At 51.9% G+C, this 21713-nt stretch overlaps 1 protein-coding gene across 5 annotated transcripts in view; it reads right to left on the minus strand.

The window, feature by feature from the left end:
- The window catches only part of GRM5 (glutamate metabotropic receptor 5), a 287732-nt gene that overhangs the window by 258913 nt on the left and 7106 nt on the right, over positions 1 to 21713 (minus strand). For 4 of the 5 annotated variants that reach the window (XR_013231702.1, XM_077341416.1, XM_077341418.1 and 1 more), the window contains exon 2: positions 1925 to 2805. Coding sequence is in view for 4 of the 5 variants with exons in the window: in XM_077341416.1 (XP_077197531.1) it covers positions 1925 to 2603 (679 nt within the window). In the remaining variant the exon portion in view is untranslated. Of the gene's footprint in view, positions 1 to 1924; positions 2806 to 18302; positions 18453 to 21713 lie in introns of those variants that run through there. The other variant, XM_077341417.1, reaches the window with a different exon arrangement.

Here is a 21713-nt window from a genome sequence, read left to right on the forward strand (position 1 = left end):
CCTGAATGCAACGGGCTTTGTCCCGAGTAACATATAATGAACATCAGACAACCAACAATGATTTGATTTCATTCACCTGCGTACATACAGTACAGTCAAGAACCCTTAAAGAGTTGACGGCAACCCAACCTGTATTGTTTAGAAAGCGGTCTGCATACATCACATTCATCAATAAGAACAACAATGATATTCATTTGCCATCCTCAGCAGGGTTACACCACCAACTGGAGTAGTAGAACATGCCGTCAGGTCACAGCTGATGTGCAGCAACCCAAGAGGGGTTTCAAGGCAAGAGGTGATAAGATGTGGCCGTTGTGGGTTTTCTGGGCTTTGGGGTTGGGGTTGTTTTAGTCCCGGATGTTCCACCAGTAACTATGGCCAGTGGGTGTTTGACTCTACACTGCAGGGATGCTAGTAATCTAACTGCTCCCCACTGCATCCCTGCAGTGTAGAGCCAAAGGCCAGTGTAGGCTTTAAAGCAGGGATCCTCAACCTGTGGTCCTCCATATGTTCATGGACTACAATTCCCATGAGCCCCTGCCAGCAAACGCTGGCAGGGGCTCATGGGAATTGTAGTCCATGGACATCTGGAGGACCACAGGTTGACTACCCCTCTTTTAAACTATTTAATAGAGGTGTTATTGTCTATTTGTCATTATACTTAAAAGTGAGAGGACAACCACTGAGGAAAATTACCCTTTGAAAACGGGATATGTCAAGAAACCATTCTGGTTGGATTCTGCACTACAATAAAGCAACACAGAACAAAGAGACTTTTTACTTTATTCTGTACTATTTTGTAAATATTGTTAGTAGCCAAGGGGTAGGTTTTTTCTCACTCTTTGATTGTAGTAACTGTGGCCAGCATCTTGAAAGGTAGGATCTGTCAAGACGAGAATCTCCCCGTACCAAAGAAAGATCCCATTTCTGAGTGTTCCACCTCTGAACATTCCAGCCAGAGTTACCAGTGAAACATCAGGGACTAAACAACCAGACCACGACCACACAGCCCAGAAGAAGCACAATGGCCAGTTGACTCTGGCCGCGAGAGCCTTCAATGATTCATTGTCCAGAAGTGGTTTGCCATTGGCCTGGCAGGGCAACGCCGCTGGACTTCCTTGGTGGTCTCCCATCCAACTACTAATCAGGGCTGTCCTGACGTAGCTTCCAAGTCCTGAAAAGATGGGGTAGCCAGGTCAGGGTTCCCTGCAATTAGGTCAAAATTTGCTTAGGATGGCACGGCAATGCACAAGAGTTAATAGAGGATAAACACCAGCCAAGACAATCCTAACAAGGTGGACAAACTGCGGCTCTCCAGATGTCCGTGGACTACAATCCCCATGAGCCTTTGCCAACATGCTGATACTTGTAGTCAATGGACATCTGGAAAGCCAGCTTGGCCATCCCTATCTATAGCCTATCTATAGCTGTGAAAGTTGGACCATAAGGAAGGCCGAGCGTCAAAGAATTGAGGCTTTTGAACTCTGGTGCTGGAGAAGACTCTTGCGAGTCCCTTGGACTGCAAGGCGAACAAACCGGTCCGTTCTAGAGGAGATCAGCCCTGACTGCTCCTTAGAAGGCCAGATCCTGAAGATGAAACTCAAGTACTTTGGCCACCTCATGAGAAGGAAGGACTCCCTGGAGAAGAGCCTAATGCTGGGAGCGATCGAGGGCAAAAGAAGAAGGGGACGGCAGAGAATGAGGTGGCTGGATGGAGTCACTGAAGCAGTCGGTGCAAACTTAAATGGACTCCGGGGAATGGTGGAGGACAGGAAGGCCTGGAGGATCATTGTCCATGGGGTTGCGATGGGTCGGACATGACTTCGCAACTAACAACAACAATCTATAGCCTCGATCCAAGTGCTTACTGTCCTCTTATCCCACGAGAGTGTTGTACTGAGATGGAAAACGTGGGCTCCCTTACCTTCAGTATGCACGGCGGAGACGTAGGTCCAGTTATATCTCTTGACAATGTCCACCATCGCCCTGGCTTGCTGAGCGTCCGACGGCACCACCCTCATGAAATACTTGAACAAGGTCTTGTCGCTGAGGTCCATGCTGGTGGCCGAGTAAGCGATCTGAGGTATGTTGAAGAGCTGCAGTAGGTTCTGGACCTGGATCGCCACCGAACTGGACCCAGGCCCGATGACGCCCACGATGGGCTTCTTGGAGTGGAACGAAGAACTGGACCCGTCCACGCACTTCATCAGGCCTTGCTCCTCTTCCGCTGAGATGAGTGAGTCCCGGATGAACTCGATGCTCTGCTCCAGAGCGACCGCCGAATTCCAGCACGAATCCCGGATCTCGCAGCCCAGCGTGATGTTCGGCAACAGGGTCGGGTCCAGGTTAATCCGGTCCAGGGTGTGCAGCATGGCCTCCACGCGCTGGATCCCGTACTGCTCCCTCACCTCGCCACATTTCCTCTCGTGGACTTTATCGACGCTCGGCTGGTGGTGGACCGAGAACAAGGCTCCGATGATAATGTCCCCGGGCATGTAGGCCACGACCCTCCTTTCGTTGGCCTGTGCAGACACCAAAAGCCCCCAGTTCCTGCAGACATCTTCCTTCAAAACCCAGAGGACAAGGAATAGCAAAAAGACCATTTTAGGAAATGGTTCAGGCCAGTAGATAAGACATGGCGGGACCACAAGGGAAGTGGTGCTAAATCGTTAGGAGGAGGTCTTTTGCAGGGACGAAGAAGAAGAAATCGAGCCAACAGTCAACTGGGCATTTCTGAACGCTTTCTGCCAGGGGGTCAAGCTCTTCTTGGCTCTTCAGAGGAGACGGGACCATAGTCTTCACAACCTAGGGGAGAAAGAGGGTTGCAGCTGTTTAAAAATCAAAAGAAATAGTTTCTAGCACCACGGGGATCCAGGGACCTCAGTCGGGTTGGCCTTTCCCATCATCAGCCACCTGGTCCTTTTTAACTGGCGATCCCAAGGACAGAACATGGGATTTCCCAGTCCACCAAAGACCCAAAGCCTCTATATGTCTGGAGGGCAGAAGGGAGGCAAGGGCCCACCTTTGCTTGCATCCCACTGTCTTTCCCACATATGTAAGATGCATCAACAGGTATTTGTCCTGGTACAGGTTCAATGCAACCACCCATAGGATGCTCCTTCTCTCTCTAGAGCAGTAGTTCTCAACCTTCCTAATGCCGCAACCCTTTAATACAGTTCCTTCTGTTGTGGGGACCCCCAACCATAAAATTACGCAAGTGTTCTTTCACAGAAATTAAACCCAAACTGACCAATGGTGTGAGGATTCATTGCTCATGACTGTATATAAATTGCTTTTTTCTCCGGAGTTTCTCACTTCATCTCTGCCTCTTGTCCCACCATGCCGATCTCGCTCTTTTCCGCTGCTCCAGACAGACAAACGCTCTATCTCGATCTACCCTGCAAGGCTGTTTTGTAGATGGTGGCCCCCCTGGTCAAGCTGCTTGCCCTGCCGCAACCCCCAGGTTGGGAATCACTGCTCTAAAGGCCCCTGGTTCTAAATGCAGCCGATGCGGTCTCGCATGCAGAAATGGAACTGTGCAAAGTTCCTTTCCCTTTCTGCTCATACATTGCTGGACCTCCTGGGCTCTCCCCTTCCAGGATGGAGCACTGCCCATGGAATGCCGAACTGCAAGAACGTAACTGTTTTCATGCTTGATTGCAAGGCCTGATAAATACAGCTAATGGCTCTTCAACTCTGCTATGCCATTCCGGCCTTCCATCCACAGCCTGTGACCTTCCCTTAAAAGACGTCTGTGTCTATTAGCCACAAAGTATAAATGGAACAAGAGCCTCTTGTGGCACAGAGTGGTAAGGCAGCCGTCTGAAAGCTTTGCCCATGGGGCTGGGAGTTCAATCCCAGCAGCCGGCTCAAGGTTGACTCAGCCTTCCCTCCTTCCGAGGTCGGTAAAATGAGTCCCCAGCTTTGCTGGGGGGTAAACGGTCATGACTGGGGAAGGCACTGGCAAACCATCCCGTATTGAGTCTGCCATGAAAACGCTGGAGGGCGTCACCCCAAGGGTCAGACATGACTCGGTGCTTGCACAGGGGATACCTTTACCTTTATAAATGGAACACTGTTTGAGAGACTCTTGGTGCTTGCGGGGGGGGGGGCTACAGCAGGAGGGCTTCTGGCCTGCTGGTCCCTGGGGTTTTGGCCAGCGGGTGACACATAGCATTGGACTGGATGAACCATTGGTCTGATCCAACATGGCTTCCCTTATGGTAGCAGCAGTGGTGTTCTGTATTCTAGAGCAGGGGTAGTCAACCTGTGGTCCTCCAGATGTTCATGGACTACAATTCCCACGAGCCCCTGCCAGCATTTGCTGGCAGGGGCTCGTGGGAATTGTAGTCCATGAACATCTGGAGGTCCACAGGTTGACTACCCCTGTTCTAGAGAATGAGTTTGATCAGGACCCTCGCTCCTAACGAAAGAGCTCCGGACTGAAGCTGGACAGGGGAGGGGAGATGGGAAGTTAACGCCAATGAACAGCCATCTTTTAATGCATTGGGGGCTTTACGGGATGGGTTGTTTTATTCTTTTATTGTAAACCGCCTCGAGTCTTTGAGAGCAGCGGTATATAAATTAAGATATAGATATAAATAAGTAAGTAATTTTTGGTGCTTGGAGGGGCCATGGTGGGAGGACTTCTGGAGTTCTGGACCTGCTGGGGGACCTCTTGATGGTGCCTTGGCTTTTAGCCTCTGGGGGACACAGAGTGATGGACTGGATGGGCCACTGATATGACCCAACATTGCTTCTCTTATGTTCTCTGCGGGACCTCAGAAAGGCCACGCAGGCACGATCAAGTCTAGACCTGGGGGATCACCCCATGAATGAAATGGAGAAGGTCTGTTCTTGGCTCAGCCTTTTACGTCCTGTCACACCCCACTCCCTGCAGCACATTTTTATCCCCCCACCCACCCAAAGACCTCTGAGTGAAGCCATAACGTTCCTTTCCCCCAGTGTGGAATCCCAACAACCCTGCGAGGTAGGTGCAACAAAGAGAGGGAGATGGAGACTGGCTCAAGATCATCCAACAATCAGGGCAAAACTTGCCGTAATCCTACGAGGGCACCGCACAACTGCTCCCTGGCTTGGTGACTTCTGACTACCTTTTTCCTCCATTGAGCAGGGGGTTGGACTAGATGACCCTGGAGGTCCCTCCCAACTCTTATGATTCTATGACCTCAAATCCCCCCTTAGGAGCAGAATATCTATGTTGTGTCGGCGTGACAGCTGCATCAAGGACATTCTTCCCCCCCACACACACACACACACACCCCAAAGTCTTTTATTGATCCTTCTGTGTTGACAGTTTCAGAAAATGCCTTTCACGTCTTCGCTCGGCACAACTAGGTATGTCATCATGTTTACCATGGCATTTGCACAGGAACAAAATGTGACAGCACACCTCAGCTGGATTCATTAATTACCCATCGCTCAAAAGGGTGGAACGGCATCGGGGGAGCGTCTTCCCGCCCCTTTTCAAGACCCCCCCCCTTACCGTTTTGTCAAATAACACCAGGCTGGCAATTCTCAGATGCGGAAAGGGCTGGGAGAGCCGCAAATGTTATTGTAACAGCGCCCACTAGTGGCCCCACCTGCTCAAATGCATCTCGGTTTTTCTCCTCTCCTTCTCCTGGCACTTAATCAAGGGGACGGCAGCACCGTGTTTACTCAGACCGTGAACCAACTAAAACAAGCAGCCATTGACAGAAACGTATGGTGAAAACTTTCCTATAGAATCTCCAGGGTCGGACACGACTGAACGGATAACATCATAATCAAGTTGATTTAGGGAACACATTTTTAAAAGGGGGGAAATTGTAGTCTTTATGTTAGGCCAGTGGTTCTCAACCTGGGGGGGTCAGGACCCATTTGGGGGTTGAATTACCCTTTCACAGGGGTCATGGTAGGGCAAGCAGCTTTGCGAGGGGGGGGTGCCATCCACACAACAGCCTTGCAGGGTAGATCCAGATAGAGCGTTAATCTTTCTGGAGCAGTGGAAAAGTGTGAGATCAGCATGGTGGGACAAGAGGCAGGACTGAATTGAGAAACCCTGAAAAAAAAACAATTTATAGACAATCATGATCTTCACGCCATGGGTCAGTTTCAGTTTAATTTGGGTGAAAGAATGCTTGCATAGTTTTAAGGCTGGGGGTCACCACAGCAGGAGGAACTGTATTGAAGGGTCGTGGCATTAGGAAGGCTGAGAACCACGGTGTTAGGCGAATGAGGTGAGCGCTCTATTGTTAGGCAGCCCTGTCGTCCTGTCACTTCCCGATCACCGCTAGGGCCAGTCTGAGACTCTGGAACTGAAATGGACCCAAAGAGGCAAGACATCAGCAGCAGCTGGCTCAACATACATGCTCAGATCCAGGCTGGAATTTCCACCACAGCAAGGCGTTTCCGTCAGCGGAATAGAATCCTCCCGCTGCCCACCGATCCCCCCAGGATGTTGTTCCGACGGGAGAGGAAAAATCCAGGGGAAAATTAGGAAAAAATCGGACAAAAAGGGCCCACATCTGTGAGCAGAAATCAGAAGTCTTTTCTCAGGCACTGCAAACACACATCTGGGACAGATTTGCTAGCTGCAATCATCCCACTAGAAGAGCTGGTTTTTATACTGTGCTTTTCTGTACCCGAAGGAGTCTCAAAGCAGCTTCCAATCGCCTTCCCTTCCTCTCCCCACAACAGACACCCTTTGAGGGAGGTCGGACCGAGAGAGCTCTGACAGAACTCTGTAAGAACAGCACTTATCAAGACTGTGACCAGCCCAAGGTCACCCAGCTGGCTGCATGTGGAGGAGCAGGGAATCAAGCCCATCTTGCCAGATCAGAAGCTGCCGCTCTTAACCACGACACCAAGCACAATCACCCTTTTTTCTTTTGAAAGGGGCAACACACGTACATCCCAACCCCAGATTTGTTCGAGAGATGGAGTTGTCATGCATTGCTGCTTCCTGAGGAAACAGTAATCACGCGTACCAGGATTAATCTGGTCTCTGGTGCGAGGGAAGCAAGGCAGAAAATCCACCTGGGAGCCCTTTCAGATGAACTGTCAATTGTGTGTATTAGGAGACTCACCAACAGTGCATCTGCCTCATGCAGGTATTCCCAGGGCCATGGATGTAACATATGCCATTTCTGTACCCTCACATGTTCATTCTTGGCATTCTTATCCTACCATATTGCTCATGGGAGGGGCTGTGACTCAGTAGCAGAGCATCTGCTTGCCATACAGAATGTCCCAGGTTCGATCCCCGGCATCAGGTAGTAGCAGAAGGATCAGGTAGTAGCAGAAGAAGAGTTGGTTCTTATATGCCACTTTTTTCTACCCGAAGGAGTCTCAAAGTAGCTTACAGTCTCCTTCCCTTTCCTCTCCCCACAACAGACACCCTGTGAGGTAGGGGAGGCTGAGAGAGCCCTGATATTACTGAAGAAGAAGAAGGAAGAAGAAGAGTTGATTCTTATACGCCGCTTTATTCTACCCAAAGGAGTCTCAAAACATTACATTCACCTTTCCTTTCCTCTCCCCACAACAGACACCCTGTGAGGGAGGGGAGTCAGTGGTCCATCTAGTCCAGCCTCCTGTCCCACACAGTGGCCAGCTAGTTCCCCTGGAGGGCCAGCAACAGGGTATAAAGGCCAAGGCCTTCAAAAGAACATAGGAAGAGCTCTTCTGGATCAGACTGGTGGTCCACCCAGTCCAGCTTCCTGTCTCTCACAGCAGCCAACCAGATCTTCTGGACAACCAACAACAAGGCATAGAGGCTGAGGTCTTCATGAGAACCTAAGAACAGCCCTGCTGGATCTTGTCCAGACTTCCTGAACCTTTGAGACCACTTCTTCCCTGCTTGCCTCCAGAACAAAAGTTAGTCAGTTGGACTGTTAGGACTCTCAAGAAAGCTATTTAGGCTTGAAACAGCCAGGAGTTCCATGCTCAGCTACCCCTTACACCCTGCCAACTGTGATGGACCTCCATGCCATGGAAAGCATCTTCTGCTTTCCCCTTTCCACACACCAGATTTCCATCCAAGAGAGACGGAATTTCTCCTTCCTGGCAGGCAGCTGGCAACTCGAAAGTAATTGCAGGTTGCGAAAGGATGAAGAGAGGCTGCAAGGAAAGGGGAGATCCATATGAATCATAGAATCATAGAGTTGGAAGGGGCCACACAGGCCATCTAGTCCAACCCCCTGCTCAACGCAGGATTAGCCCAAAACATCCTAAAGCATCCAAGAAAAGTGTGCATCCAACCTTTGCTTGAAGACTGCCAGTGAGGGGGAGCTCACCACCTCCTTAGGCAGCCTATTTCACTGCTGAACTACCCTGACTGTGAACATTTTTTTCCTGATATCTAGCCTATATCATTGTACTTGAAGTTTAAACCCATTACTGCGTGTCCTCTCCTCTGCAGCCAGCAGGAACAGCATCCAAGTGACAATCTTTCAAATACTTAAAGAGGGCTATATGGATTGCACTATCCCATAATAAGGCCTCAGCAGGGCCTGGGGAGCGAGATGCAAGGAATGCTACCCCTGCCCTCTCCACCCCAGGGCCAGCTGAAGACCTTTTTCTCCCCGGCCAAGCTAGAAAGTCAAACGTCGCCACGGCGGTTGGTCGGAATCCTCCTCCCAGTTCCAAAGCTAAGCCCATCCGCTCCTCTAAGCTGCCTGGGTAGGAGCCACTGATAAGCCTCTCTAAGCTGTTTGGAGGCAGGGCAGGACATGTGTGATACATAAATGACACGCAAAGCCCCCGCCCCCGGACTCGGGCCCACGGTCCAAAGAAAAAAAGCAGGACACAGAGGTTCTCCTCCCCCTGCAGAAAAACCATCTCCCGTCCAGCCATGGCTTCCCACGGCAAGTGTGTCACTTTGCTCCAGGTCGAGGGACGGTCCCGTGTCTCCCCTGCCCATGGTGAACAGAACCACAGGAAACAAGCTTCATGGAGCGGCCTTACGCTGAACCAGGCAACAGGTCAGGATTGTCTACTCAGGCTGGTAACAGCTCTCTAGATCTAGGACAGAATCCCTCCTTACTTGATCCTTTGTGTGGAGACGCCGGGGATCGAACCTGGGACCTTCTGCATGCCAAGATGATGTTCTACCACCAAGGCATGGCCCCTCTGCCTTGAGTGGCTCTGCCTCCACCCTATGGTAGGATAACGTCTGGTGATGTCACAGGCTCAGGAACTCCATTTGCATCTCAGCCTGAGAATACGTGACGGGGCAAAATGGCGATCGGAGCCCGACCCCTTCCTGGTTCAAGTCCAACGGCCGAACCATCGCACTGGAGGACCTTCCTCCCGCCATGGCCAACCGCATCTCCACAAAACGCCACTCCCGGGTGGGAAGGGATGCAATGGGAAAGGTCCATGGCAGGGCATTGGTAGTGGTTGCGAATTGTGTCTGGCTCCGATGCTTATTCTGGATCGGGATCATTTGGTGGACTCTTCTGCCGCTCCCCCCGTGTATTTTTATTACGGGCTTTGGATCAGGCTTTTAGAAGATCGCCCCCGGTACAGCTCTGGAAACGGATGGGGGATGTCAATGCGGAAGCTGTTACACTAACAAATGGAGGGGGGTGGGGGGGGAGAAAGCTGGAGAAAAGGTCCCTTGTAATATTTATCGCGGTTGTAAACGTGCAAATGTAGGTTGTTAACTCAGCCTGCTAACTAGGTCCACAGGCCGCCGTTTGCAATAATTCTCCGACTTGGTTGTCGGGGAGGGAGGTTCTCCCTTATCTCCAGCCACGCACGTGTTTTAATAACCAGCGTTGCCAAATCCCCCGATATAAAACTGCACCTGTGACCTCGTATAAACGGTCAAATTGGGGGCTTTCCATGGCAGAGCCAGAAGCTCAACCCAGGTCCCCCCAATTCTAGGCCTACAACTAACAAGGGTCTGGATGATAAATCAGGTTGCCAGATCCAGCTTGGGAAATCCCAAGGGATGGGTCCTGGCCTGGTGACCATATTATATCCCAGGTAGGACTGGCCTGAAGCATTTGAGGAGGACCAAAGGTACTCTGGAGATTACTCTGAAGGAATAGCATTCTTGCATTGCTCCAGGCCTCTGAGTCAGTCCTGTGAGGAAGACATGAGACAGACATATCAAACCGTGCCTGACCCTCTATGCTTTGCACAGGTTTGATGAACACGGATTTACTGTGACTCTTGTTTTCATGGAAGCCCAATTAAAAAATAATAATTTGAAGGTTTTCCAGTCTGGCGTGTTTTTAGATAATTCACGCTAGGCAAGAATAAGAAGAAGGGTTGGTTCTTATATGCTGCTTTTCCCTACCCGAAGGAGGCTCAAAGCGGCTTACAATTGCCTTCCCTTCCTCTCCCCACAACAGACACCCTGTGGGGTGGGTGAGGCTGAGCCCTGATATTATTGCTCGGTCAGAACAGCTTTATCAGTGCCGTGGCGAGCCCAAGGTCACCCAGCTGGCTGCATGTGGGGGAGAAGCAGGGAATCAATCCTGGGTCGCCAGATTAGAAGTCCACACTCCTAACCACTACAGTGAGCTGGCTCTCCATACCAAGCTGGCTGTCCCAAGGACCCTTGGCCCAGAGCCCACATGGAGATTTCCTCCAACTCAAGTGCCTCCTCCTCCGTTGCTTAGGGGGCAATCCTATGTGGAACGAAAGGGTCCTAAATCCACTGACCTGCAGGGCCCCCGTTAACCCTATCTGATCAGATCTTGGAAGCTAAGCAGGGTCAACCCCGGTCAATAATGGGATTTGAGACCACCAAGGATGTCAAAGGCTGCTATGCCGGGGCAGGCAATGGCTAACCTCCTCTGCTCCTCCACTTTTCCCACCACCACCACCCCCTGAAGTCAAAAGGGTCCCCCTCCTTTGCTTTGGGTTTGGGGAGGGCAGGGATTTAGACCGGCAAGCTTCCAGAAAGCCCCAAATGCCACGAAGAAGTGACACAAGGAGCCAGACTGTCTAAATAAGGCCTAAGGAAGTGGATGGCTTAAAAGGCCGTCTTCCGACTGCCCACAGAGCTCCCTATTTATGGCCCACGGAACCAGCAGGGGAGTGAAAAGTGACAGCTTGAGCAGAGCAGCAAGGAAGCGTAGAGTAGTTCAGCAGTGGAATAGGCTGCCTAAGGAGGTGGTGAGCTCCCCCTCACTGGCAGTCTTCAAGCAAAGGTTGGATGCACACTTTCCTTGGATGCTTTAGGATGCTTTGGGCTGATCCTGTGTTGAGCAGGGGGTTGGACTAGATGGCCTGTGTGGACCCTTCCAACTCTATGATTCTATGGAGAGAGGCAAAAGCCGAGCAAAACAAATGGGAACTCCGTCCGCAGAGAATTCAACCTACCCCACCATTCGAACAGGGGCCTGTCTGTTGAACAGGGGGCATGGCTCAGTGGCTGAACCCCTGTTTGGTAAGCATTCTGTTGCTCAAACTAGTCTACATCTTGGCCTGCTTTTCCTTCATGGAGTTTGGGGGAGCATAGGAGATTCTGCCGACCCTCAACAAACCTGGTTTGCCAACCCTGGATTAAGCTGAAAGAATCAGCATGCTCCTTGGGGTGTGGGGGGGGGGGGTCCCATCGAGCTCACCGAAGCTGACTCCCCAGGAGGGGTGTTCTGGGTTGAAACCAGTAAAAAGGAGTTCAGCAATCCAATTTTACAAAAATGGGGGTCCCAATCCACCACTCCCAGCCCAGCTGTTGGATTCTGATGCCACATTGCCACTGTGAAGTCAAGAACGCTACTGTCAAAAGCCAGCATGGTTTAGCACAGGCGTTCTCAACCAGGGTTTCATGAAACCCTGGAGTTTCTTGATGGCCTTGGAAGGGTTTCCTGAATGGGGGGGGGGAGTTAACTTTTAATATATATTTTCAAATTTGTTAAACAGTTATCCGGTGATATGACCATATGGGGTCATGTCAACCGGACCCTTCTCCCCAAATGGCCAGTGATGGGCCAGGAAGGGGTGGGAAGGGGAGGGTGGGCATGTCCACAGCTCTGGTTCCCAACCCTGTTCTGCAAGATCGCACCCCTTCTGAAGTTTTCCGAAGCCTGGAAAATGTATCAGGGAGTTCTCGAGGGTGAAAAAAGTTGAGAAAGGTTGGTTTAGTGGTTAGTGTGTCGGACTAGGATCTGGGAGACCCGGGTTCGAATCCCTGCTCTGCCAACGGAAGCTTGGTCGTGTCACACACTCTCAGCCAAACCTACCTCACAGGGTTGTTGTGACAATAAAATGGAGAATGATGGAAGGAACTTTGGGGATCCATTTGGGGGTACAAATGAAGAAGATTAATACGTAAATGATCTGTAGAGGAGGCAGCTTTCCTCTTTCCTCCCCCCCCCCCCTTGTGGTTGTTAAATCACGGACAACTTAGGGCAGACCATGGGGTTTGCAAGACCATTAATTGTCTCTGACACAAGGCTGCTTTAGAGGTCTCCCATCCAAATACCGACCAGGGGCAACCCTGCTTAGCTTCCGAAATCTGATGAGATCAGGCTAGCCTGAGCTACCACCCCCCTCCCAGCCCTACACAAAGAAGCAAGGACAAACCTAGCAGCCTAGCAAAGCAATCTGTCTCGGGCCACCGGCCAATGCTGTAGGGCCTCTCCAAACAATCTTAAAAAAGGAAGAAAGAAAAGAAATTGCTTGGCATTATTTCTGTTCAAGTTTCACTTTTTTAAAAACAGTTGCATGCTGTAACTTGGCCCCTCTGTCCTATGATGAATCCCCAGCCAGAGATCTATAAAGGAATCATTCCTGTTTATGTCAACCTCACCCATCATTGCCAAAATCTAGAACAAAGCATTATGATTTTTGGAGGCCAATAAAATCAAATGCACATCTTTCTGATCCTCTCTTTGTTTTTGTCCTTCACACAAGGAACTTGGTGATTAGAATACAGGCCAATGGTTCATCCAGTCCAACACTCTGGGTCACCCAGTGGCCAAAACCTTCAGGAGGTCCACCAGCAGGGCCTTCAGAAGTCCACCAGCATGGCCAGAACTCCAGAAGCCTCTCCACTATGTCCCCTCCAAGCACATCTCTGCCCCAGACATAAGATCATAAGAGAAGCCATGTTGGATCAGGCCAATGGCCCATCCAGTCCAATGTTCTGTGTCACCCAGTGGCCAAAACCCAAGTGCCTTCAGGAGGTCCACCAGTGGGGCCAGAACTCCAGAAGCCCTCCCACTGTGTCCCCTCCAAGCACATCTCTGCCCCAGACATTAGATCATAAGAGAAGCCATGTTGGATCAGGCCAATGGCCCATCCAGTCCAATGTTCTGTGTCACCCAGTGGCCAAAACCCAGGTGCCTTCAGGAGGTCCACCAGCAGGGCCAGAATTCATCTCACAGCTATTAAAAGATGCAATAAGGTTTCATTGGCGTGTTCATTGGCAAGGCCATCTTGAATTTCCCCATTATTAAAACCTCGTTCTGCAGGATTGCGAAATCCTTTCAATGTACAACGCCCACCCCCATGTAGAGGGGGAAAAGGTAAACCCTGAAGCTATAGGATGCAGGTCAAACATCCATTCAATAACTAGGCCAGATGAGAGGATAGCTGATATGTTTTTAATCTTCACTGCTGGGCACACTATGCAATCAATACACATTCTGACAATATTCTAGTTGAGGGAGCTTAACCAGTCTGTTCTAGAGGAGATCAGCCTGAACTGCTCCTTAGAAGGCCAGATCCTGAAGATGAAACTCAAATACTTTGGCCTCCTCATGAGAAGGAAGGACTCCCTGGAGAAGAGCCTAATGCTGGGAGCGATCGAGGGCAAAAGAAGAAGGGGACGACAGAGAATGAGGTGGCTGGATGGAGTCACTGAAGCAGTCGGTGCAAACTTAAATGGACTCCGGGGAATGGTAGAGGACAGGAAGGCCTGGAGGATCATTGTCCATGGGGTCGCGATGGGTCGGACACGACTTTGCAAGTAACAACAACAACAACCCTTGCAATAATCAACCGAGGGGAACCTCCACATTCAGAGGCACTGGATCTCAGAGCAAGGGAGTATCATCAGGCAAATGTCTTGTCCTCTAAGCCCTGTTGCTGCCCCTCCAGGGGAACTGGTTGGCCACTGTGTGGGACAGGATGCTAGACTAGATGGACCCCTGGTCTGACCCAGCAAGGCTCTTGTTATCTTCCCACACGTCAATCATTCTGCAAACATCGTAAAGCAGAGCTGTCCAGGAAGAGATTTTTAAGAAAAGCAATGTAGTATAATACAGCCTTTCTCAACTTTCTTACTATCAAGAAACCCCTGAAACATTCTTCAGGCTTTGGAATACCCCAGAAGTGGAGTGACTGTGCAGAAGATGGTTGGGAACCATAGCTGTGTACATGCCCACCCAGGACCCCTCCCCTTCCATCCTCTTCAGGCACATCACTGACCCTTTTGGGAGGGGTGGATGGGTTGATATGACTATATCTGGTCACATCACCTACTAAATGTTTAACAAATTCTACAGCTGCTTTTGAGACTCCTTCTGGGAGTGAAAAGCAGGGCATAAAAACCAATTCTTCTAATTATAAAAACATTTACATTCTAAAAATGGATCACTAAAAATCGGTTCTCTACCTGGCCACTACTGATCTGAAATGTTTTAAATCCTTTTATATTTTCCTTTACAAGAGCCTCTTTTGGCGCAGAGTGGTAAGGCAGCCGTCTGAAAGCTTTGCCCATGAGGCTGGGAGTTCGATCCCAGCAGCCGGCTCAAGGTTGACTCAGCCTTCCATCCTTCCAAGGTCGGTAAAATGAGTACCCAGCTTGCTGGGGGGTAAACGGTAATGACTGGGGAAGGCACTGGCAAACCACCCCGTATTGAGTCTGCCATGAAAACGCTAGAGGGCGTCACCCCAAGGGTCAGACATGACTCGGTGCTTGCACAGGGGATACCTTTACCTTTACCTTTATATTTTCCTTTTGTATTGTAATGGCCTAGGGCTACATGCAATAAAATCTGACTTGACTTGACCTGGCCACTAATTTTAATTAACTAACTAACTACCTATCCTCACCCCCCACCACCACCATCTTTTTGCCTCCCTACCTATTGAACATGTAGGTATTTCAGAGGCATGGACAAGGGTGGAAAGAACTGCAAAGATCACAGAGGCATTATGTAATGTTCTATCATTAAGTTGTGAGCCTCCCTGATCCCCCAAGGTAAGGGCTGCAAAAAAAAATAGAAAAATAAAATAGGGGGTGCGATTCTAGCTCGCCTCCTCATGGCGCACCCGGGATAATGCTAAAGAACTTGAATTTGTGGCTTCTGGACAGTCATAGGATCTTCTGGCTACATGACACATGTGGCACCAATCAACCTTCTCAGGACTCCTTGACAAGGGGCCTAAGAGACCGCATCCAGATCTGCAAGCTTTATTATATGCTTCCTCGGCGTAGCTGTGCCAAAGCAAGAAGTACTTTTAATATTTTTTTTATTTCTGAAAAGCAGAGATAATTTTTTTAAAAATACAGAAAACAAAATGACATTCTCCCCGACACCTCCTTTGTTCCAGTGAATGCTTTTGGGGTCGGCTGTTTATATAAATACTATAAAATTTACTCCTGCCGGGACACACTTATATTCAACACTTTACATTTCGTGCCTCGTCACTGATCCGTTTCTCAACCGGACTGTTCATTTCACCATCGCTCCAGGTTCGGGGCTGCCTGTCTTTGCTGTTTCTACGTGACTGGTGATTGTGGCCATCAAATCCTTACTCCATTGCTTGCCTGTCTGGAGTCGGCCTAGGTTGGAGGGAGCCCTGCCAAACGCAGCTTCCCTCCCCTTGGATTGTGGCCTTCAGTGCCATTCCAAAGAATCAGAGAACTGAAAACGTCTTTCAGCCCATATCCAAAAAGCCAAAACGCCAGGTTCCAAATCTAAATCCTAGTTCTGGTACCTATTCCACATCACAAGCATCACACAGCCTATCAAAATATGCTGAGAAAGGTGCACAACATGGCTCTGTTTACCACTCTTTAGCACCACGTTGAGACTGCAGTGAAATAAACAGGGAAGAACACTCAACGCAGGTGAGATACACCTTCCTTTCCCCTCCCTCTGGAGTACACAAAACAGAGATTATTTCATGCACAACCACACACAAACACCTCTAGGGAGGAGTTCTAGGCTTACAGCTGGATCTAATCCAAGATTATCCTAACGGAACGAGGGGCAGGGGGTCAAATCCAGCCCAGATTCTTCAGTGACAGAATGGAATTTCCCTGCCTTCACCTCCTGCTGAAATTCACCGATTTCAAGGAGCGGCTGTTCCTAGAAACGACATCAAGGGGATCTGTGAGAAGGATACAGCCTCTGCTTTGCATGAGGAAGGTTCCAGGTTCAATCCCCGACATCTCCAATCGAAAGGACCAGGCGGTAGGTGACGTGAAAGTCATCCGCTTGAGATCCCGGAGAGCAGCTGCCAGTTTGAGCAGAAAACACTGACTTAGATGGACCGGTGGTCTGATTCACCTTCATGTGTATTCAGGTGTGCAACAGGAAGGGAAGAACAGTGGGAGTTGCCTATGTGGTCTGGATCCATTGAACACTCGATACTGCCTTATGCAGAAGGTGATGGCTGGTCCATTGAAGGCAGCAGCTCTGGGGTTTGCAGGTCAAGTTCTTTCCCATCGCCCACTTCTGGAGCCTCTAACTGGAGATGCGGGGATTGAACTTGGGACTTTCCACGCGGCAAGCAGAGGCTCTGCCACGCTGAGCCACGACTCTCCAAGGTGAAAGGCAAAAGGCAGGATTTTGTGAACCAACCTGGCGGTGAAAGCAGTCAAGGAACAGCCAAACTGCCCCAAGTTGTGCCTGAGATTGGTGCACGCTTCTTGCTGGCGAGCAAAGGGTGCTGCCCAGGGAGAAGACGTGTCACGAGCTGATCTCTTCCAGGAAGAATGAAAATCCCTCCATCTTTCCACATTCCTTATCCCACACCGAAAGGACCCCACCGTTCCCTCCGCCCACATTCCGGAAACCCAACTGCACTCCCGTTATCGGTGCTAGATTAAGATAGGTAGCTGTGTTAGTCTCTCTGTAGCAGGAGCCGAGAGCAGGAGTCCCAAGAGCGCATGAAAGGCTAGCAAAATTGATGGCAGAGCAGGTGCTTTTGTGAGTCACGGCTGGCTTCTTCAGGGACTCACAGAAGCTCCTGCCCTGCAACAAACAGGGTTAGTCCTTCAGGCGCTGTTCGACTCTGGCTCTTTTCTCCTGCTACGGACCGACGGACTCACGCTGCTACATATCTGGAGCCATCTCCACCACAGTCAGACGTCCAGGAGGGACGTCCATCAACCTTGTGGTATAAGGACCGATGGGCTTGCCTCCTTGCTACATCTGAGGAAGTGAGCGGTCCAATGCTCCTCCCGGGCCGCTATTGTAGCTAGTTTGCCCGGAGCGGCTGGACGCCGGCTTTTCCCATCTCGGCTCTTATGAGCTGTCCGTGGTGCTGAACGGCTGAGGAGTCGCTCGCTGGCAGCCGAGGAAGGGCCGGGGACAAAGGGCGGCCGGGAGGGGGGACGGGAGACCAGAACAAACCGGCGGAGGGGAAGGAGGGGGCTTGCATTGAATAAAAGGACAACACTGCCAACCCTCTAGACCTGGGCGGCGGGGGGGGGGGTTGTCCATAAATCACATTGCAAAGGTTTCTCCCCCCCCCCTTGGGCATCGCGACTGCAGGGTGCGGGAAAGACCCCCCCCCCCCAGGACGGGAGAGCCGGAGAGGAGAGGAGAGGGGCCGCGCTTTGCCCAAGGTCACCGGGGGAACGATCTGCGGATCGCGGCGAGAAGGTCCAGCGGAATGCACTCTACGGTGGCAGGCGACTGGATCCGCCCCCCCCCCCTCCCCGAACAGCCCTGGTGGATCGGACTGGGGAGCCCCTCCAATCCAGCGCCACGTTTCTATGGGGGGAGATCCCCTCGTGGGGGGGGGAATCGGGACTCGAACCGGCTCTCCACCTCCCCAGAATCCGCAGCCGCTGCCGCGCTGCACAGCCAACTCCTGAGCCCCCCTCCCCACATACACCCCCCCTACCACCACTACCACCACCCTCCGGCCAGGGCAACTTCTGACCCCCGGAGAAGCCGCGTTGCCTCCCCGCAGCGGCCTCTCGCCAGACGACCCCGCAACGGCCGGCATCCGGACCGCCCCCCCCCCCACACGCTGCGGCCCCCCCCCCAGCCTTCCCCTCGGCCCCTTCCAGGCACCAGCTCCCGGGGGCTTGCAGACAGCCCCCTCCCCAAGCGCACCCACCCACCCACGCTCGCCCAGCGCCCGCACCAGCCGCCTACCTCGCCCCCTTGCCGGGCGCTCTCCAGCAGGTCCGGCCGAGCGAGACGGCGGGCAGCTCCTCCGCTCCAGCCGGGCTGCAGGACGCCTTCGCTGGCCGCGCCGGCCGGCTCCCCTCCTCGCCGCGGTGCCTTTCCGCCGGCGGCTGGAGACAGGCGCTGCGAGGGAGGGCGCCTCCTCCGCCCGCCCGCCTCCCCGTGGAGCGCAGGATGCGCTCTCCGCGCTCGGAGGCAGCCTCGCCTTGCGCCCGGCCAGAAGGGGGGCGCCCAGCCCTTTGGAGCCCCCACACACACACACTCTCTCTCTCCGCTCCTCCAGCCCCCCCCCCCCCGCCTGGCATGCAATGCGTGGCCCCACTCATCTAGGGATAACTCCCAGGCTGAACTCAGCACAGGTGGGGGTGCGGCTGCCGGCAGGTGTGTGCACTTCAAAGGGGACAGAGACAGGTCAACAAGGCGAGGGAGACCCTGGGGCTCCTGGTTGCCAGGCCCAGGAATAAACTGAACTCCGTGTGCAGTGGTGCATCACCCCTCCAGCTTCCTTCTCCTGAACGGGTAATGTTGCACGCTCTGACTGGCAGCAGCTCCGGAGCAGAGCTCCTTCCCCTGGCGGGCTGGTGGGACCGGCTGTCAGCTCTCGGCTCACCGATGAGCGATGTTTACAAGGGAAGAGGCAAACAGAGGAGCTCGGGGGTAGCCTTGGCCCTCCAGCCAGGGCCAGATCACCTCCTAACTGATCCTTGGCTGGTGGGATTCCCTGTCTGAGGAAGCACGTATGGTTTCAAGAAGGGACCTGATCAATATCCGGAGCAGAGGCCCAGGAGTGGCTCTTAGCCACAAGGGAGAGGTGGGACACTCTCTCCACGGCAGAGATGCTCTGAGTTCTTGGGGGGCACAGTGGGAGGGCTTCTGGGGTCCTGGTCCTGCTGGGCGACCTCCTTATGGCCCCTGGGTTTTGGCCACTGGGTGACACCGAGTGTTGGCCTGGATGGGCCGTTGGCCTGGTCCAACATGGCTTCTCTTTTATGTCTGGGGCAGGGATGCTCTGTAGTCTTGGTTCTAGGGGGGGCTCAACACGGGGAGGGCTTCTGGAGTTCAGGCCGGGTCATAGGTGATGTGAAAGACCTCGGCCTGAAACCTTACAGTGTTGGAGTAAACATGACTGATCCTGCCTCTGAACATACACAGAGCGACTCCGCAAGCAAACCGGAATTTGGGTGCCCTGTCGCTCATTGTAACAGACAAAGGAAGGGAAAAACGTGCCATCCAAGTTTTGCCTGTTTCCTGCTGGTGTAACAAGTAAGAATGCTAATATTTTGCACGTGTTAAGCAACCAGAGGGATTTACATCTCAGTTCTCCTGGCTTACAGCTGGCATTGCTATCCTCTTATTACAGCTGAGCAACCAGCTTGCCCTTTAAGGCCACCAGCAAGAGAGGTCAGGACACTTCAGATAGTTCAGCTGGGACTTCCCAAGGCACCCTTTAAGCTACCGCAGTTACACCACACTGTTATATTTTGGGGAAGGAGGTTTTCAAACACAACACGAGGGACCCATAACTGCCCTGCCTTCTCCAAATTTAAAGCTCAGCTTTTGGGGTGTGAGATATGGAATTCAGACAAGCGTAAGAAACCACATTTCCTGTTTGGGGAGCAAGGCGGAGATCCGGGGCCTATTTGCTTTGGACGAAGCCCCATTGGACCTACTTCTGAGTCAAGGTGCATCGAACTGCACCAAAGGATGCAGCCAAATGAACCTGGTGCTTATTGTGCAGCATGGTGTCGTGGTTAAGAGTGGCAGCCTTTAATCTGGCAATCCAGGTTTGATTCCCTTCTCCTACACATGCAGCCACCTTGGGTTAGTTACAGCCCTGTTCACAAAGAGCAGTTCTTTTAGAGCTCTCTCCGCCCTACCGACCTCTCCGGATGTCTGTTGCAAGGATGAGAACCGTAAGCCACTTTGGGAGTCCTTCGAGTAAGGGTATAAAATCCAACTCTCCTGCTTCAGGCTAGCGACACAGGAATTCAAGCCGTAGAATCTAAGCTTCATCGGCCATTCAAGCTCATGGTGGGCTTTGGGTTCTGTCACTGCTTCTCTACTGAAACTACCTCACAGGGCTGTTGTGGGGGGAAATGGGAGGAGGGAAGGATAATTCATGTGCTCTCGGGCGGCTGGGAACAAGTTTTTCCGTAGAAATAAGATCCATCATTAATTCTGGTCCCTAAAATCACAAGTGACTGCAGGCTAGCCCAAGACCAGGGGTAGTCAAACTGCGCCCCTCCAGATGTTGATGGACTACAATTCCCAGAAGCCCCTGCCAGCAAATGCTGGCAGGGGCTTCTGGGAATTGTAGTCCATCGGCATCTGGAGGGCCGCAGTTTGACTACCCCTTCCCAAGACCATGGGGTTTTCAGGGCAAGAGATGAGAAATTGTGGTTTGCCATTGCATGCCTCTACCTAATGATCTCTCATCCAAGTACTGGAGGAGGGACAGGTAGTTGAGAGAGAGAAGGGCTAAAAAGAGTCGGTATTTTTCACTGCCCAAAGGAGTCTCAAAGCAGCTTACACTCGCCTTCCCTTCCCCTCCCCACAACTAACACCCTGAGAGGCAGGTGGGGCTGAGAGAGCTCTGAGAGAACTGCAACCAGCCCAAGGTCCCCCCCCCCAGCTGGTTGCCGTGTGGAGGAAGAGTGGGGAATCAAACCTGCTTCTCCAGATTAAACTGCCAGCGTGGGCTGGCAGTTCTGGTGACCCCAGCAAGAGGCTCCCAAGGCAAGGGAGAAGCAGAGGGGGTTAAGCCTTCCACCGCGGAGCCGTCCTTGGTGGTCTCCCTTCCAAGTACAGACCCTGCTTAGCTTCTGAAACCTGGAGAAAGGGCGCTATGCTATGCAGCCTTCCCTCCCCTTTAAAAGGAAAGGGTCCATTTCCAAATGGAACCCCAAAACAGCCATACTCATTCATGCAACGTGCCCCAAATCAAAAACAAAAACCAGGAGGCCCCTTTCATGAAGACGATCCGAATTCAGACACAGGATTGCCTGAGCTTTTGAGCTCCCAGTTTGCCATTCTGAAGGCTCCAAGCATTGAGACGCCAGACCTACAAACCTGAAGGAGTCCAGCAGGACTACGGGTAGGAGAGGAACCGACACAAAATGGAGGGCCGTTTTATGGGGTCTTCGTTTTTACAGGCATCCCACTGCCTCGGAAGCAGCTCAGGGGACCTGCTTGGTGGGCAGAAGGTCCTTGGGTGAATCCGTGCGATCTCCAGCAGCAAGAATCGTGAGGGGCTACAGGGGAAGTGGTCTTTTATGGGAGCTGCTAGAATGGCTACAGATGCCCCTGAAAGGCAATGAGGGCTGGGGAAAATCAGCCTTATTCAGCATCAGAATCCCACAGAGCTGGAAGAGACTACAA

This window comes from Paroedura picta, chromosome 6 (genome assembly GCF_049243985.1).
Source record: "Paroedura picta isolate Pp20150507F chromosome 6, Ppicta_v3.0, whole genome shotgun sequence".
Taxonomy (NCBI): Eukaryota; Metazoa; Chordata; class Lepidosauria; order Squamata; family Gekkonidae; genus Paroedura; species Paroedura picta.